The 13,135-nt window shown below is 51.6% G+C and overlaps 1 protein-coding gene across 5 annotated transcripts in view; it reads right to left on the reverse strand.

Moving 5' to 3' along the window:
- Positions 1 to 13,135, reverse strand: part of CTIF (cap binding complex dependent translation initiation factor) — a 119,868-nt gene that overhangs the window by 22,215 nt on the left and 84,518 nt on the right. For 4 of the 5 annotated variants that reach the window (XM_032206247.1, XM_032206246.1, XM_032206250.1 and 1 more), the window contains 2 exons: positions 7,863 to 8,292; positions 5,765 to 6,094 (listed from right to left, as the gene is read on the reverse strand). In XM_032206247.1, coding sequence (XP_032062138.1) covers positions 5,765 to 6,094; positions 7,863 to 8,292 — 760 coding nt within the window. The remainder of the gene's footprint in view (positions 1 to 5,764; positions 6,095 to 7,862; positions 8,293 to 13,135) is intronic. The other variant, XM_032206248.1, reaches the window with a different exon arrangement.

A 13,135-nucleotide genomic window follows, 5' to 3' on the forward strand; every position in this document is an offset into this window, starting at 1 on the left:
CAGCCCCAGTGATGTCCTCTCTAATAATATACTTCGCTATGCATAGCTCAGATGCAGACACATCTCGGCTATAAAGAGCACGGAGATTTGAACAGAGGAATACTCCAACTTATGTTACACGCGGAGGGTCTGTGGCATGTTGCTCAACACCTCCCCGCTGCAGAAAAAGGCGCTGCGGCCAGCAGGAGCCAGCCACTGAAACTATGACAAGCAAAAATCCCTCCCAGGAGGCTGCCTCGCCATTTATTAATCGCCCAGGGATTTTGTAGGGGGGGCAAAGAAACCGTGCACGTATCCACCGAGACGTTTTTCACGCCCCTGTCCCTCCAAGGTCCCCAGTTCAGCTGCGTCCACCCCAGCAGCTGGTGCAGCCCCAGATCAGTCCTTGTACCAGAGTGGGTACATCAAGGGACCCGTGCAGAAAGGAACCACGGTTAGTTTGTGGCCCTGGAGAAATGGAGTGAGTTTGTAGCTACGGTTTGGGTGGAAAGGAGGAGGAAAAGGGGGCAACTGCCCCCAAGAGGAAAGCGCAAAGGCAACTGGTGCTGCTTTGCACCGGTCTGCTGCAGCTGATGGTTTCCTGGCAAGTGCCTGCAGGTGTCTCAGACTGAACCCCAAAAACTAAACTCAGTGAGGAGAAATTCAGAACCCAGCACTGAGCTTAGGGCCAGCAGCATCTCCCCAAGGCTGATCAGCCTGCCCCATGGCCACCTTCCCTCCAGCATCCCAGGTTCCCAGCATCCGGCTTCAACAGCAAAGCTGAAATCGGGGACCAAAACACGGAGAGAGATGGCAGAATTCAAAGCAGGGTTTTCCCGGCCCCATTCCCCTCGTTTCAGGCCAGGAAAGCTGCTGCGTGTCTTTTGCACATGGAGCTGCTCCATTTCCAGCTGCAGCCGTGCTCTGCGACAGCACATGCTGCCTGGGGAGATGCTCTTTAGCAGAGCTGTCTGCAGGGAGGGGATGACACGACAGCATTCCTGAGCCACGGCGCTGGCATCTGTTTTGGGATCAAAACCAGTGCCATGAGATAAGCTGCGAACATGTGCAGCCCCCGGGCGCAACCGGCGCGAGCACCCCTCCACGCGGGCGCTTGTCAGCAGCTGAAAATATAAGAGGAGGCAGGTTAAAAAGACAATTTGTTTGGCAATGCCAAAGGGAGATGCTCCAGCCTGCGTTCAGGGGCTGAGATGCTGAAATTCATGAGTGTTTTGCTCCTAGAAGAGGCACAAACAAGTCTGCTCAGCCCCAGAAATCAGGAGCATCTGCTGGTGCCATCTGGGGGGTGAGCAGCTCGGCCCCGGGCGGGGGGATCAGCTTTGGGGCACGGTGATCCCGATTTATCACACCCCGGCGGAGTAATGCCTTCGGTCCGGGGATCAGATTAGTCTGAAAGGTGCTGCAGAGACAGAAATCCAGCTCCAGAGCAAGCGTTTTATCGGAGTTTTTTAATTAAGGGGAAATTATCTAGAAATGGCTGTTGGGAAACATCTGCCTGATGATGGAGAGGTCAGGACCGGAGCTGGGCAATGTTAGATTTTCCCTGATGCAGCCAACCCCCCTGTTTCACAGCTGTGACAAGTCTTCTGTGTGCTCTGTACGTGTGTCTGTCTCCTGCCAGGGCCATCAAGCCCAAATGTGCCACAAAAAAATGCTGGTTTGGGGCTGACCAAAAGCATTTCATAAATCAGTGTGAATGGATCCGATCATTTGGGTTGCAAAAAGAAACTGTGTCTGGAGGAAGCCAAAATGCTTCGCTCTCAGAAACAAAAAGTTAAATTATTTAATTTCACCTAACGCCGTGCTTTTGATTTGTACTGATGCGTGACCTTTTGCCCCACCAGGTGCAGTTTTGGGTGGAGCGACCCCCTTTAGATTAATTCCCCTGTGCTGCTGCACGTGAAAGCAGTTACCACACAGCCTGCTCGCTCCTTGCATTCGGTGCCTTTGCAGCTCTCCAAGGCAGATGCTGCGCTCCCTCCCTGTGCACCGAGCACAGTGGGGCTGGTTACAGGTTCTTTTGAAGCACTTAGGGACTCTCTGGAGGAACAAGATGTATTATTTATCCTGCACTCCAGCCACGGAGAGCTGAATGCCAATCCGTTCATTACTGCCCACGGTGCTGCAGCATAGCTCAGCTCCCTGGGCCTGCTGGCGGGGACTGTGGTGGTGCTGTGACAAGAGGGCACGTTGGAAGGGTCCCCCCCAGCCCGGGGGGCTGCTGTCCTCCTCTCCTTTGGGGTAACGTCCTGCTGCTTCTGGCCATCGCTGCTGGACCCTGTTTTGGCTCTGCTCTTTCTAACTGTTTTATATCACTCAGCCAAACCCATCTGTTGTGTCCAGGGCAGTAAGAAAAGCAACGTGAAGTTACCTTAGCTTACAATAAATATTGATTTTCATTATGTTGTGGTGTTTCTTCTTTGCCTGCTTCCCTTGTTGCTGAATACCAGCGTAATCCAAGATCAAATAATGACACCGGCTCACCCCAGCACAGCTGCTCTAACAGCCTCCTGAGCGGCTCCTGGCTGTTTCAGTGGCATTAGAAGACAAAAGCAAGGTGACACCGCTCTCAGGTCCGCTCTGTGGCTCCTGACACCCCTCTGGGTCAGGATAAGGGGTGACAGAAATGTGCACATTTCTCCCTGTGGGCTTTTTCCAACATTTTAATGCACAGGGCTAAGCCCCCCAGTGCAGTGCGACACACGGACAGCAAGGATCCCACTTGTTCCTGAAGATGCAAGGAGAAATTCCTGGTAACCCCACCAGGGAACCCTGATCCAAACGGGTCACCAGAACTCATCCCTGCTCGGTGATTTCATCCTTACAGAGGGCCGACACCTGAACTCACTGTCTTCTTCTGCCGCACACAATTTCTCTCAGCTCTGGTGCAGACACCGGGATATTCCCTGGGAACCCATTTTTTAAAACCTATCTTTAGGGCAAAATTATTCCTGCAGCAGGGTGATTACGTGACTTAGGCGCAGTTCTGTCGGCGGTCGAGCTGCCTGAGTCATGCGATCTGCGTATCAGCTGTAGAGCCCTGAAAACCTCTAATCCCAGGAAAAGGAAAATAACCTGACATTAAAAAGCACTAATATTTAAAAAATGACAAGTGTATCGGGCAGTTATGTGGTGCTTAGCCATAAAACTGAGCCTAAGAAGCCCTCCTCCATCGTGGCCAAAGGAAATAAAAGAGACGGATGGTTTCCTTGAGTGTCTGGTGGCCACGGAGCTCCCTGCCCACAGATGCTCTGGCTGCCGGGCGAGAAAGGACCCATCCTGCTCACCTCTGGGCTTCCTGGTGCAGTGCTGCATGCCCACACGCTCCTGATTCCATCCCCATGTCCATCCCCAGCTGCCTCTCAAGGGCTTGGATGCAAAGATGGTTGAGGAATGATGTTCTCACCTAACTGCAGTGGATTCAGGGACGGATTCAGAGGGTGCTGGTCACTGCACAGCAGCCACACATTGGGGATGAGTCTATGCCAGGAACCACATGCCTTAGCTGCACTCTTGCCTCGCACCAAGACCACGTCTTCCTCCTTAAAAATAGCTTTCTTCCCCTTAAAAGGAGACAACAGCTTGATTTAAAGCCTATGAAAATGGGAGGAGCAGCCCTGCGACTCGCCTGCTCCCCACTTTCAAACGGCTTTGCAGGGAGCAGGGGAAATGGTGGGCACGGCTGCTGTGCCCCAGACACCAGTGGACGCCTGTTGAGCAACGTTTGGGATGCGTGGATGCCCTAAATAACACCCCCATTAGCTGGATCTGCTTCTCAGTCTGGGTTCAGGGTGTTGCAGCCTTGCTTGGCCCAGGACAAAGACAGGAGGGCTGGTGGGAAGGACCAGCCCTTTTTTTTCCCCTCTCTTAATTTTACATACCATCTTGTTTTGACCTTCGCAGACTTTTGGAGAGCCTTTGACATTTGTCTTCACAAGTGGATGCAAACTCCTCTAATATGGGCTCTGAGCTGAGATGAAAGAGCCTGGGATCAGACCTTGCACCACTGTGGGCTGTTGTACAGGTGGCCTTGTCTAAAGCACTCAGTCTCTCCACATTTTTCCTTGCCTGCTGTGAAGCAGAGACAAAGCTCTCACCCTTCTGGGAGTCACACCTCCTCGGACCAATGTGCAAGTCGGACCCAGGTGGGCTCTCTAAACCCAGCCCTACCATTCTGGCTACATCCTGGTTTCCTCCAAACTCCTGCCCTAGCAGCCTGCTCACCCATTCTTTGTAGTCACGTAGCATCTCTCTGCTACAACATCATGTGGAGCTGCAGATCCTCCTCTCATCACCTTCATCCCTTCCTTCCTCATCCTCAGCCCTTCCGGCAGCTACCGCCGCAAAATCAAGAGCAGGGGCTCAAATGAAAATGCCAAGAGATTCGAGAAGAAATACCAGCTGGCTTTTGTGAGGCTTGTTTATGAAGCCACTATCAGCTTGTGTCAAAGGAAGCAGGAAAAAACAGCTGAGCACCCTGGTTGCAGGACCCAGAATTGCTGCAAACTAGGGAAACAACGGCAGAGGGAGATGGGAAGACCTGGCCAAGGTGAAGGACTGATCACTAGCATAGAAAAGTTAAGCGCCCTGTATCTGGTAGACAACCAAACCTACCAGACAGCTGTCTACCAGCTTTCCTCTCATTTCCATAGGAAAATCCATTGCCAGAAACATTTTCCTTAAAACACGCATTTCCAGGCCAAGTTTCCACTCCTGGAAAAAAAATAATAAATAAATCCCAGTATCCCCAGTGAGCTGCTCTGGATGCTGCTGCCCACAGCCAGCGACGTTGGTGGAGGTGGCAGAAGATGACAGCTTCTTCCCTCCCAGCCCTGTAAATACGACCGGCAGCCCTGTGCCTGCTGATCAGACATGAGAAGGTGCCTGGAGGGCAGGAAGACTTCTTCCAACACCTCCTCCACGGCAGGATCAGAAGCACGAGTGGCTGCCACATGCCACGTCCCCAAAAGCTGTGTTTGGCCCCCAGCGGGTACACACAGGCACAGAAGGAGGGCAGGCAGGTGTGCCACAAAAAAAGAAGGGTGCAATGCTGGATACCGAGCAGACACTGAGAACGAGAGCTGTGTGTGAGCAAGTGGCCAAACAGAAATGCAAATTACAGCAAAGATGCAAATTTGTGCACGCCCTGTCTGCAGAGAGGCAGAAAGATGGAGGTCTGTGTGACACCCTTTCCAGAAAGCACATTCCCACCTCGACTTTGCTGTTGCTGGTGTTTTTTGGAGCAGAACAGCCTATCCCACTAAGCAAGTCACTCAGAATAGGTACCAAATACACAAATTATTAACGTCCAGGGTGCAATGAGAAACCAGGAGCAAGCTTTTCCGCCAGGTGATGCGGCCAACAGCCTTCCCAGGGACCATGACTTAACTCGACAACCGTGGTGCTGAGAGGTGGGGGGACAGCAGCAAGAGAGCCCAAAGGAGCAGCAACGACCCCTCACTGTAAGGCCAAGCTCACTTCTCTTCATGTCACGGGGATGCTGCCACAAGCAACCCACTGCTTTCACAGGTGGGTCCTGCTGTGACACACCGTGTTTCCACCTACAGCTCCTGAAATGGGAATGGAGAGCAGCTGGATGATGTATCAATGTCTACAGCAACCATTAAAAGGAAATGCAGAAGCACTTTTCTCGTCACCTGGGCCTAAAAGGAATTTGGTCAAAGCCCAGCTCCTGCCCAAACGCACGGTGAGACCTGGCAGGGTGAAGCTGCAAGCGCCTAGCCAAGTAACTTCGTCTAATTACCTGCAACATGTTGAGGAGCAGACTCCGGAATTTGGTTCCTTCCACCATAAAGAGGGCCATTTTGTCACAGAGCTTGGCTGCTGTGGAAGCAAAGCTGCGGTCTGTCACCGCTTTCTGGTAGATGGTCTTAACTATCTCCCCCAGCATCTCCTCAGAGTTGGTGGAGTTCTGGGCCTCCTCCATGAAGGTAGTGAGCTTGGAGTCAACATCACTGCTGTTGTTCCTCATGCTGTTAAGGATTTCAATTAATTTGTCCATTTTGTTCTTTTCAGGATTGGTGGTTTCAACCGTGACTTCGTCCTGGTCCGTGAAAAGGGAAAGACAAGGCGTCTGTTACACAAGGAGAAAACAGATGTATCAGCCCTTGTCCTTCCACAGACAGCAAAGGGGGAAAGGGGACAGGGGAGACATATAAACAGAGCTAGAAAAGTCAGAGCATCCTCTAGAGGTATAATGGTCTCATCTCAGCATTGAAAACCACAAGGGAGTGAGTCCTGACCCAGAAATGTGCCGTTTCCCCATTTCCCACAGCACGCAATCCCAGAGTCTTCCTCCTCAGCCCAGGGAGAAGATGTGCTCGAGGGCTCTGAGCCAGGATGCCAAGGTCAGATCACCCCGACTGCCTTCGCAGTCTCAGACAGGTTTCTGGCCTTGTCTGCTCAGCTTCCCGTCTGGAACATGGTAATAATGGTCATTTTTTTGGCCTCTCTTTCCAAAGTGCATTCTTGCTTGCAAAATGCTCGCGTAGCAATCCCACAAAAGTATCTGCATTTTAATGTATATTTAATGATTTAAATGCGGGTCAAAGATGTTTTTCACATGTTCCAGGCATTAGAAAGAATCCTAACTTTTCCACCTCTTCACTGCTACACATTTTACTTCATGCCATTACTGCAGAACTCACTGCTTCTTTTTAACATTTAATTAGGCATTTTTCCCTTCCTCCACTGCATAAGGCATGCATCCTGCTTGCTCTGGTCTGCTCCCTTCACCTCCCATGGTTCAATCTTAACACAGATTATACCACACAAACCTGTAGCAATCGTCTGGACAACTGCAAGGCCAGCCAGCAGGAGCTATCAGGACACCAGCCGGGCTGACTACACGCATCCCAGAGTGGGTGCTTATGTGATGTGTTTCTTACCAGATTATAAATTTGCAGGGCAGACACTGCAGTGTATACTCTGAAAGTCTCTGCTGTACTTCCATCGCTTTAAATAACATGAAACTAACTAGCAAAACCTTTTCCTCACCCTCAAGGCACATACGTAAATGGTAAACGCACATGCATTCAAAGGTATACATTTCCAATGTGCACTCCCATGGAATTGTACACGTTCAGGTTATTTTTGCGACACATTTTGAAAATCTCATTGGAGGTCCCCCCACGAATGCATTTTCCAGTCTGAGAAGAGAATCTCAAGGGAAAGAGTCTGGGTTGCACAGAGGGCAAGTGGAGATCTCCGAATTCCTCAGAAATCTGAGGCTGCATATTGTTTGGACTCTCCTCCATCACTTGCAAGCAATAGCTTTGTTATTGTTGGGTTGCTGGAAGGAAGGGGGAAAGATAAGGGAGTTTCAATTCATTGCCGAGATAAACGGGTATCAACTTTTAAGTAGCTGACTACAAATGCTCAGCATTCAGAAGTCAAAGCCTGGTATTTTGCTCCTTAGCTGCAGAGAGCCGAATTGCCTTTTTTAGCCCTCTCTGAGCTCTGCCGAGTGGAGGCAGTCAGCGGGGATCAGCCCGGGGAGGGAGGGCCCATATTGCAGCTCCCACGTGCCCCAGCCTTCCCCGAGGGTGTTCGAGGGGATAGGGATGAGCTCCCAGTCCCTCCTGGAAAGAGGTAGCAACCTCAATCGTGGAGGCAAGCTAAGAGCCTAAGCACTGTGTCAGTAAAAAGCCTCCTGAAGAAGCACGGGGACACTTCAAGAGAAGTGTTGACATAGGGATATTAAGATAAATTGGGTGCATTTCATGGAGAGGTCCCTTGAGCCCAGCCCACCCCCTGTATGGAGTATGTACGGCCCACCCTGCACGGCCAGCAGCCAGGCTCTTGGAAAAAGGGTACGCCCAAGTCCCCCCAAAGAGCAGTACCTTTTCTTTTAGCCTCCTCCGCAGCCTGTCTTTGGAAGACTGGAGCAGATTGATCTTGGGTCTCTCCGCGATGCGCTCGTGAATGCTGTCTTTCCTCTTGGTCTCGGGCTCCTGGATGTACTGCTGGGACTGCTTCTCCCCCACCTCGGGGCCCCGCTGCGTCTCGGCCGTGCCGACGGAGCTGTCCTCGATTTTCAGGTTCTCAGTCTCTTTGGCGTTTCTGTGCGTTTCTTTGTCGTTGGGCGAGTGCTTCTGGTTGTGGTGCCATCTCCGGTTCTGGCTGTAGCCGTGGTGGCCCGTCCTGCCCGAGGAGTGCGGGGCCTGGCCTCCTTGGTAGAGCTTCTGGTGGTCCCTGTTGTGTTTGGTGCCGCCTTGCTGATGATCTGCGTGCTGCTGAGACTTGTTCCCTCCGGGGAGCCTCTGCTGTCGCCTGGGAAGGCAAAGAAAGAGGTCAGTATGCCCTGTTTTTTGCACGGGCTGGTAGCAGAAGGGCAAAGAAGATGAGGTAGGTTTCTCCTGAGCAGGCAGCAGTAACCATATTTACTCACAAAATGGCTTCATTCATGCAGTGTCTGCAGTGTCATGGAAACGACATAGGAGCAGACTACCTAATGATCTCAGCCCTCCGTGTTCATATAAATTACTCCAGCAGCACCGTCTCATAGCAACTGATGTTCCTAAACCCTGCCGAGCCCAGCACCTACCTCAGACGCAGCCCCGATGGAGGGAAGGAAACAAACCCCAGACTCAAGTGCTGTACCGACTGGGCCCGCACATCTGCCTCACCAAACAGGCTGGCCCTCGGGGTGGCTCTCCAGTCACCCCAGCACAAAAGAGGAGCCAGGTTAATGGTAGCTAACACGACCATCTAGCATGTTTCAGCTGGAAGTTTTCATGAGGAATTGGATAACGTGGCTTTGGTTCCTGGGAAAAGCTGCCCTGTGCTTCTCTGTGAGATGAAGGCTTGCTTCTACGCTAAACCGGGGAAGACTTGGTTATAGCAGCAGCAGCTGGAAGGCAGGGAGGGAAAAAATGCTAGAAGTTATGTTTTTCTGAGGTCCTCAGTTATCTTTTTCTGAAGTCCTCCCAATATGCCTGGCCCATGGCATCGCTCCCCTGCATGCCACCTCCGCTGCACCAGCTGGGTGTCCTGATGTGCTCATTCACAGCACATCAACCAAGGACTTCTAACAGAGAAATAAAAAAGCTACAAAGCAAACTTCTAAGAAAAAGAGGTGCCCACACCAAATGCTTTTGCCCTTTCTGTTTCCCTTATGCCTGTCCTTCATCATTGCTACGCAGGGGATGTGTATGAAGAGACTGAGGACCACGCTCGGCTCTGGCAGCACGGGGAGCCAGTGGCTCTGGACAGGAGGCAGTGCAAAAATGTGGCTCAAAGTGGGCAGCATGGAAATTCAACAGGCACAAAGAGGAGGAATGGCCCGTGAGTGGTTTGCTGGAGGAACTAGCAGGGCTCGGAAGCCAGCACTCGCCCCTCGCTGCCGGCAGGTCCCCTACAACCCCGCAGCCCAGTGGAAGAAATGCTCTGGCAGCATCTTTGCTTTCACATCCAAAGCTCGTGTTGTCTCCAGAAACACGCCTGGGGTGACAGGGCTCCTCAGAAGCAGACACTGCTGCACTGAGCTGTGAAAAAAAAAAAAACAAAAACAAAAAAAAACCAGCCCAAGAGCGAGGAAACTTTCCCCTTGCTCCCTCCTCCAGGAAGCTGGAGCGGGAGGAAATTCCTGCCAGCAGATGCGGCCAGAGTGTCTTGCACCCTGCCGCTGAACTTGGACATTTCAGATTTCCACACGGGCTGCGAAGACAGGATTATCAGGGCTTGCAACACACAGATACGTGCGCAGAAGAAGAGCGAAGGAAGTTTAAAGGTCTCTCCTCACTCCGAAGGGCAAGGCTTCGGGCTGCTGGCGGCTGCCTGGTGCTGCGCTGCTTTGGAGTGGGTTAACCCCGAGGCACCAGGCAGCAGTGGCTGGCTTTGTTTAAAGGCCTTGGCACGGCGCTGGGGCTAGCCCTGAGCACAGTGGCAGCTCCCTGCGTGCCTGCTGCCTTTTTAACGCTTGGTATTTGCTGGGAGAGCACGTGGGATGCCCAAACGCTCCGCTCCTTACAAGGCTCTCGGGAGCAGCGCCGGGAGGCGCAGGGCAGCCTCTCCAGGGTCCCACGAGGCAGAGGCATCGCACAGGGCTGCAGGAGCCACGTCCTTGCTGCTTTTTCAGCCTCCACAATCCCCTTTCTGTGGCTCATCCTCGCCCATTAGTTTCAAACACCCCACGCAGCAGCTCGTTTTATTTCCACGGCCCAGATCTGCGCTGCGCAGCTCCGTGGGCTGGGGCGCAGGAAGCGTCCATTCACCAACACATCGCCATGGGCAGTGGCTAAACCATCCCCAGCCCGGCCTGCCAAACCACGCTGCCCCTCGGATCTGTATTCCTTGGCAGCCACGGGAGTTAAAAACCTACTCTGCGAGGCCAACTGGCTCCCCACCACAAAGAGCGAGGGCTCGTGCTTGGCCAAGGCAGGCCCAACAGGCTTGTTCTTGGTGGCAGTGGAAGGAATTTGTGTTTAGTCTCAGACCATTGAATCCGGTTTTCTGAGATACTCAACATGTTTTGTTTTTTTTTTTGCAAGCTGAATGGCAGGGAATTAAAAAAAAAAAAAGGAGATGGGGGAAGCTTTCCTGTTTGCTGGAGCCTACAACCATTTTATGAGTACAGATTCTCCACATAAAGTTTTCCTGGCATTTCTTTGTTTCCTCCCAGTAACGCAATCATATAAACCGCTTTATAAAATGCATAAAGAGCAATGCTTATTAAAAGGGGAATGTCAAAATAAAAGTTAGTTATACCCCTTATCTAGCTCTAAGCCCTCGCATGCTTAAACGTGCAAGGGTTTTGCTGATACAACCGAGCAAAACCTTTCTGTGGTTTTGCTCTTTCGTCTTCAATATCAGAGTTTAACTGTTTGGGTGCACTTCCAGGCTTGGGTGATCGGCCAAACAGACTGTCAATGTATTTAGATTGCACATATTGCACAGAAATGATAAAAGCTGCATGCAGATGCAGTTTTAATATAAGAAGGGGCAAAGCAAAATGTCTGGAAAGGACCTGGGAGCCAACCTAGCCTCTTCCCACCGCCATAAATTCCTGCAAGAAATGTGTGAAGGGACATTTCTTCTCAAGATAATGATACCATAAACCCAACAGTTTCTGTTTAAGGGCTGTGAAAGTTAAAAAAAAAAAAAAAGAAGTTTAACAACAAAAAAAAGACATCACAGTTAAGTCAACGTGGAATGTGAAAGATTATTCAGTTTGGGGCTTTAACAACAAGACAGGGAGAGCAAAAAGCAGCTCTGTTCCCATGCAGGATAGCTGAAAGGCAAAATTCACATGGCAAGGGGCACAGCAAACACAAATGCAAACCAAAGCTCTGCAGTCACTGACCACAGGACGGAAAACACCAGAGTTAAACACGTTAGGAAAAAAAAAAGCTAGAAATAAAAGGCAAAGGAAGGAGAATGGCAAACAAGAAGCAGTGTCCGTGACTTGGCAGCAGGCTCAGGTCTAGACGATAATCCAGCATTCAGGCAAAGACTCGTTTTGTGCTATTATCTTCCCAACACCCCAGTGAAGAAGAAAAGCCAAGAAGAAACAGGACTCTCCGCAGAACAAAAAGCCAAAGGAGGGAGAACGGGGCCCAGATCTCAAAACTCTTTTTTTTTTTTGTCTGCAGAGCGTTGCAAAGCCTGGCAGATTGGGATGGCCCAGCCCTGCTTCCAGACACGGTGGAGGCACTCCCAAGGCTGAGACCCCAGGAAGGGGGATGAGATGGGAGCCCCTCAGCCCGGGTCGCAGTCTGGGGGTGAAGCTGATGGGAACAGGCTCGTGCAGCAGTGCACACACCCAGAGGGTGGCTCAGCTCACTTGGGATAAGCAGCTGTGCTCAGGTAACCAAAAACACTTCCAGACCCAGGGATTTGGGCTTGTGGATGTCCATCACCTGGCTCTGGTCCCCCACCTGCAGCACCAGGAGGCACCAGGGCAAGGAGAAGGGACCAAGTGATGGATGTGGGAATGGGGATCTCCCACTGCTGGGTCCCTCCTGTTGGTTGGGACAGGGGTTCCCAACCCGCGGGCTGAAGATTTGGGGATCTGTGGGTTATTCTGGAGGTGCTGGTCCTGGAGACAGCAGCTCACAGTGTGGGAAGATGCATTTTGACACTGGCAGGAGATGCTGGCTGTCCTCCTCACTCAAACCTTGACACTGCTGATACAGGGCAGGACCAAACACTGTGTGGGGACCAAGAAGCAATCCTTGATGTGTGGGCTCGGGGCTGAGGCCACGGGACAGGCTGTGGTCTGCAGGAACATCCCCATCAGTTGTGGGGACAGTGCTGCACTGCTGGCACGAATCACAGCAGAAGGAGCCCTGGCACCTGCATTACTTTCAGAGCAAATTTGTTCCGAAGTGCTGTATCATGGCACACCATCCTTGGTAGAAAATTAACCTCCTCCACCCTACCTCACACAAATGCTTTGTTAAAACGCCTGGGTGAAGACTCAAATCTTCCAGCGATGACGAGCAGCAGCCTCTTCCCAAGCTGAGGAGCTCCTAAAATCCTCAACAGATCACGAGGCCCCAGGGAAAGCAGACAGGCATCGAGGGAGGTGGCCACCCCTTTGAGCTGCTGTTGCCCCGCTCGCTCCTGTGCTCCACCGCAGCACAATGTTCTCCCACCTGTTGCCCCTGTTTTGTTTCACGCTGAAGAGCTATTTTCACTTGCAATTCTGATTCAGCTCAAAACTCCCACTGAGTTCAGTGGGACTGGGAATTTGGCCACCAGTCAACGTGGAAACTAAGGAGACGTTCAGAGTTACAAAGAAGCTGCACGAATACTAAAAATCAAGGGGAGACGGTCGGGGTTGCCAAGCTGCAAATAGGATTGTATCGTTTGTGCTATTGTTTCTCCACTGATTTTTTTATTTTTTTTTAATTAACAAAACGAGATACCTTTCAGTGGAATGTAGATCTGACAAATGTTTGCTCTGCTGGAGGAGCCTATGCAAACAAATCCACGGCCTCAGCTGTCTCGGTGATTACCAGCCTACGTGCTCAGGAATACGGGATTCCTGCAAGTTGTACTGCATCGCTGGCTCCCAAGGAGAGGGGCTGGAAGGCACAAGGCTGGGGAAAATAGCTCCAGACACGTGCACAGCTGCGGTCTAAAACACAGTTGCTGCCTCCCGTCAGCTTTG

Source organism: Aythya fuligula, chromosome Z, assembly GCF_009819795.1.
Source record: "Aythya fuligula isolate bAytFul2 chromosome Z, bAytFul2.pri, whole genome shotgun sequence".
In the NCBI taxonomy this organism is placed as follows: domain Eukaryota; kingdom Metazoa; phylum Chordata; class Aves; order Anseriformes; family Anatidae; genus Aythya; species Aythya fuligula.